A 5,405-nucleotide genomic window follows, 5' to 3' on the forward strand; every position below is an offset into this window, starting at 1 on the left:
GGGGGGAGGGAGAATGTGTGGGAGGAGGGGGAGGAAAATGGGAAATGGGGAGGAGGTGGAAAATTTTTTTTCTCAACAACTAAAAAAAGTAAATAAACAAAAAAAAATAAAGAAAAAAAAGAATGTTGAAAGTAATGCAGAATATGGAGTCCTAACTTGAATGGTTTCAAAGGGAAGATTGAGAGTCCCTTCAAGACTCTAATAGGGGTTGTGGGCTGGAGAGATGACTCAGCGGTTAAGAGCATTGCCTGCTCTTCCAAAGGTCCTGAGTTCAATTCCCAGCAATCACATGGTGGCTCACAACCATCTGTAATGAGGTCTGGTGCCCTCTTCTGGCCCGCAGGCATACACGCAGACAGAACACTATACACAATGAGTAAAAGAATCTGTGGTTCTAGTCAGCTGGGGCTGAAGAATCAGCTGTATTTAAAAAGAGACCAGAACTGCTTAAGTAAAGACTTTACTTTACCAGGACAATTGGTGCTGGTTAGTTAGAGTCTAGAAACTAATATCCCCAGTATCACTGAGGACATAAATCTGGGAACATTTTTTCAGGGTCAGCACATTGTTGTGGGATATTTGTACACTGTGAAGGTATATTGCTGTGACTGATATGATAAAAAGCTGAATGGCTAATAGCTAGGCAGGAGGTATAGCTGGGCTTTCTAGGGAGAGAAAGGAAGGAGAAGATGAATGTAGGTATGCAGGAGACATGGACAGGAGTGACACAAACAAGACAAAATGAAGAAAGGTAAAAAGCTGCATAAAATGTAGATTAATATAAATGGGTTAATTTAAGATATAAGAGCTAGTTGGAAATAAGCCTGAGCTATAGGCCATATTTGGGAACAGGCTGGAGGGACTTAGAAAAACTCACTAAAGCACATAGAGGCTGTGGTCCACTGGACTCCAAGACTACATACCAGCTGGCAGCTGAGCATGGTTAATATTTAAGAGTCCTCCAGGTGGTACTGATTTTTTAGGGCACAAAGGTTAATGAAGAGCAGCTATGGTTTGACATGAGAGGTCAAAAAAGGCCAATGGTAAATGTGAAGACTCAGGACTGAAGGGGTCACAGAGAGACACTAAGGCTTGGCAGCATATGGCAGGGTCAGAGTTCCCTTAAGAAAGCCCAGAGGAGCCTATTCGTTGCAGGAAAGAGTCTAGATTCAGAAAAGATACCAAACTTTTAGGGTTGTCCCACCATGGGACAACCGCCAAGGAAAGCAACAACTGTGGAGTAGAGCTAGCCTGAGCCTAGGAAACAAACTGTGTATACTGCCCATGGCAGAGCCAAAGAAGTATTCCTGATCCTTTGGAGACCAGAGGATCATGAGTCCCAGACATCAAGCACTGATCTTTTTACATTGTTGAATTTGAGCTTTGATTTGATTTATGCCTGTGCCCTGGATCTTCCTTCGTAGAGTAAGAAAGTATTTAACTTATTTTCAATTTTACAGGAGCACGCAATTGAGAGACACTGGAATTTTACAGATGTTTTAGACATTTTAAAGAAATGTTGGCTAGTCTAGAGAAACTTTGAACTTGAGACGTTAGATGTTTTAGAGAATAAAATTTTAAAGTATCTGAATTTTTTTAAAAGGACTGTAGAAGTTTTAAAAGTTGGGATGTTTTACACTGTGATACTGATGTTAATATGAAATTTGGGGAAATAAACAAAAAAGGAAAGGTTATGCCTTGATAAACAATGTGTTTGTGTGTCAAGCTGACAAGGGGCCAACTGTATTGGCTGGCTTTTAAGTCAACTTGATGTCAAAACTAGGGTCATATGGGAAGAAGCAGACTTAATAGAGAAAATGAATCCATAAGACTGGCTTACAGGAAAGTCTGTGCGGCATTTTCTTGATTGATGACTAGTGTGGGAGAGTCCAGATCACTGTGGGTGATGCCATCCCTGGGAGGGTGGAGCTGGATGATGTTAGAACAGGCTGAGCAAATCAGTAAGTTGCACTGTATCATTTCCTACCTCTAAGTTCCTACCTTGTATGAGTTCTTGCCCTGACTTCCCCCAGTTCCAATGTGCCATGGAACCACATTGGAAAAGTATCTGTGACTTCGTAAATAGCAAGACAATACTTAAATCTGTACTTTCATACTTCTCAGGTGAAGGGCTTATGTGCAACAGAGAAAGGGGTGGCTAGAGGAAAACTCCTCTGCACTGTCACTTTGGTGGAGAGAAAGCTCTTGATGTACTGTCAAAACAACAGAGTTATACCAAATAGAGCAAATTTAAATGTCTGGTCTTAGAAGAAACTATTTGAATAGTACAGCAAATTAGAAATTTCAAATTTTAATTTTAATCAAATTACATTACCTCAGTGATCTGAAAAATTCTAAAGATGTGTAGGACCTCAAAGCCTTTTTCAAATTTCTAATGAAGTGATTCTGTATATCAAGACCCAGAAGAAGGTCTTTGAAAGTTTTAAAAATCTATCTCAGTTTCAAAGAGAATTTAATCTAACTGAAAAGAAAGAGAGAGAGAATTTTACCTTAATGCCTCCCTTACCTTTTCCAGTTCTATATCTTGAAATGGAAATTGTCCTACAACCTTCTTATATGTCTCTTCACTCGTTACTGGTATGGGACTATAGTTGTCAGAATCAAGTATGTTTCTGTAAAAAGTGAAAAGAGAGGGAGGGAGAAAAGAGGGTTAAACACAGAGACTTTTCCAAGACAGTTTAATGATTGTAAATTTACCACTATTTCAGATAAACACTTCCCAGTCCTTACTACACTTCTACAATTCAATCATTTTGGGCATTTTAAAAAGAAATCAAGAGAGAAACTAAGCTCTGGAACAAGTGGAGAACAACTATAACATGACCTTCTAGTATCTGTGATTTACAAATGGGCAGAAAATTAAGGGTAACTGGAAATCAACTGAGAAGAGAATATTGGCGCTGATTATTTTAGTAAGATATATTGAATCGTAATCACAGTTTTAATTATGTACCAGACAATGCATTCTAACTTAGGAAAGTGTCAGAGAGAAAAAAATAACTTCTAATAATTAATCCAAGCTATGTTCCTTCTCCTCTATCTTCTGCTTTGTACTAATCACAAATGTTGTTTTCCAGTAATAAGTTCTCTCTCCTTGAGTACATTAAGAGTTCTCTGAAAGCAGAAAACTTTCTATGAAATCCAAAGAGAAACCCATGAAAGCACAGAATGCAGTGGCTATTCCATGCTGTCTCTACTGCCTGCAGAGATAACCTTACCATGAAAGCAATTATCAGCACTAGTTACATCAGGATTCTAGAAGTGTACACACTTACATTAATATATGAATGAATTGAACTAAATAATGATATGTTCATGAACTGTTCAGAATAAGATTTAAAGATGAGGGTGAAGGTTTAAAAATAAACTTGAAAACAAGATAAGCTGACAAGGAGACACAAGCAATGGGCAAGAAGAACTCTTGAAGTAAAGGAGAGACTGGAACTCCAATGTGGGCTGCACTGAACCTGCATGCTACTTTGGGTAATACAGTCATTTCCATAATACTAGCCCCAGGGACCCAGAGGTGTCTTCTTTACTTCTTCAGAGACCCTACTTTCCATTGTGGAGGCATTTCTCCTCCTTGGTTAATTTATTCTTGGGTTTCTTTTTCAGGATACAATGAATGATGTATGGGGTTGTTAACCTGAGTTTTTCTCAGCATGCCTGATCTTAGAATATAGAAAAGCTGCTAACTCCAGGATATTGATTTATGTCCTGCAACTCTGCTGAGGATGTTTAAAAGATCTAAGAGTTTTCTGGTGGAGTCTAGATGTCTTAAAAGTGGAGAATCATATAATCTGCAAATAAGGATAATTTTAGTCCTCCCTATTTGTATTCCTTTTTTTCTTTGTCTTGCTGTATTGTTGTGGCTAAAACTTCAAGCACAAAATTAAGATTAAAATAAGAAAATAGCTTTATCTTTCTAGAAACTGAAATGAAATGACAAGAGATGTGTGCTAGGAACTATTCCCAAGAGGCCTATGCTGGGAGGAAATGTTCCAGAAGAATTTCCCATTATTGTATGTATATTGCAATAACTACTTAAACAGCATGCTTCAGATATGAACTATAATAAGCCAGTTCTCTGCTTATGAAAAATAATGAAGAGAGATAACATAAGTTATTAAATAATGGATAGCTCAAAAAAGTGAGCCAAACCCACTAGGATACACCAATAATTCCAGCACTTAAAAGGTGGAGAAGAAAGATCAGGAGTCCAAGGTCATCCTGGGAAGTAGGAGACTCTGTCTGTAAAATAAAACGTTTTCCTAAGGACCTACTAGTATCCATGACAGCTTAACTACCACTACCAAACTAAGTATGATCTTTAGGAAAAACAAAAACTATACAATGGTAAGAAGACAAGATAATGTGGTGTGAACCAGTAAATCTGCCTTTATCTAAGGAAACAAACATAACAAACGGACTATGGGGCTTTCCCAACATAGCAGGTACTAATATACTGGCATAGGCTGCCTTGAAGATCAGTTCACAAATCATTACAAATTATTAGAATTCTGGAAAACTGGAGCATTTAAAAAAGATAAGCCGTATGCTCTTGGTGCTCATTTTATCTGTAAAGTCTTGCTTATCTCCTGAAAAGGTGCAAATGCATAGGGCAGGGAAGGACAGGAATATGGAAACTTCAGTCCCTTACCTGAAAACACCTGCCCACTTCTTCAACAGAGTCTCGCTATACTGGTCTCTGATTTCTAAAAGCATATCAAAAAGTTGATTCACAGGAAAACCATACACCTGAAAGAAAATAATTTGTTTTCAAAGGAGACTTTTTAAATAAACAAAAGTAAAATTAATTGCTAAAATATGTCACATTATTTAAACAATAAAAAATGACATCAGAATTGTTCATCTCTACCCTTATATCTAGTGTTTAGCACTCAAAAAGTCAAAGACATATCAAAATTTCTAGGTTCAGCCATAAAAAGAAAATGATAAAAATTTAAACCAATATATACTCTTAGATGAGTTCTTCCTATGGTAACTTACTGTCCAAAGAATTCTCTAAGAACAGAGAGAAAGTGCAGTGTTGAAATATGAGCGGTGGCAGGGCTGCGTCCCCAACACCCCGGCCGCTTGGCTAGCTCATGCCCGAAATAACAACACAAAAACTGTATTCATTTAAGAACTGCTTGGCCCATGAACTCTAGCCCTTACAGGCTAATTCTCGCACCTGGTCTAGCCCATTTCTAATGATGTATGTAAGCACCCCAAGGTGCGCTTACCGGAAAGATTCTAGCCTAAGTCCATCGTGGGTTGCAGCTGCCTGGGAGAGCTGAGCATGGCGTCTCTGCTCCAGCAGAGCTGTCGGGTCTCTCCGGGAGCAGAGCAGAGTCTGACCTCACTTCCTCTTCCGCCCAGAA

The 5,405-nt window shown here is 38.5% G+C and overlaps 1 protein-coding gene across 5 annotated transcripts in view; it reads right to left on the reverse strand.

The window, feature by feature from the left end:
- Positions 1 to 5,405, reverse strand: part of Exoc6b (exocyst complex component 6B) — a 550,902-nt gene that overhangs the window by 219,258 nt on the left and 326,239 nt on the right. For all 5 annotated transcript variants that reach the window (XM_050164869.1, XM_050164868.1, XM_050164867.1 and 2 more), the window contains exons 13-14: positions 4,682 to 4,779; positions 2,528 to 2,633 (exon numbers count right to left, since the gene is read on the reverse strand). In XM_050164869.1, the coding sequence (XP_050020826.1) occupies positions 2,528 to 2,633; positions 4,682 to 4,779 (204 nt within the window). The remainder of the gene's footprint in view (positions 1 to 2,527; positions 2,634 to 4,681; positions 4,780 to 5,405) is intronic.

Source organism: Alexandromys fortis, unplaced genomic scaffold (genome assembly GCF_014885135.2).
Source record: "Alexandromys fortis isolate MF-2015 unplaced genomic scaffold, M_Fortis_MF-2015_v1.1 scaffold_138, whole genome shotgun sequence".
Lineage (NCBI taxonomy): Eukaryota > Metazoa > Chordata > Mammalia > Rodentia > Cricetidae > Alexandromys > Alexandromys fortis.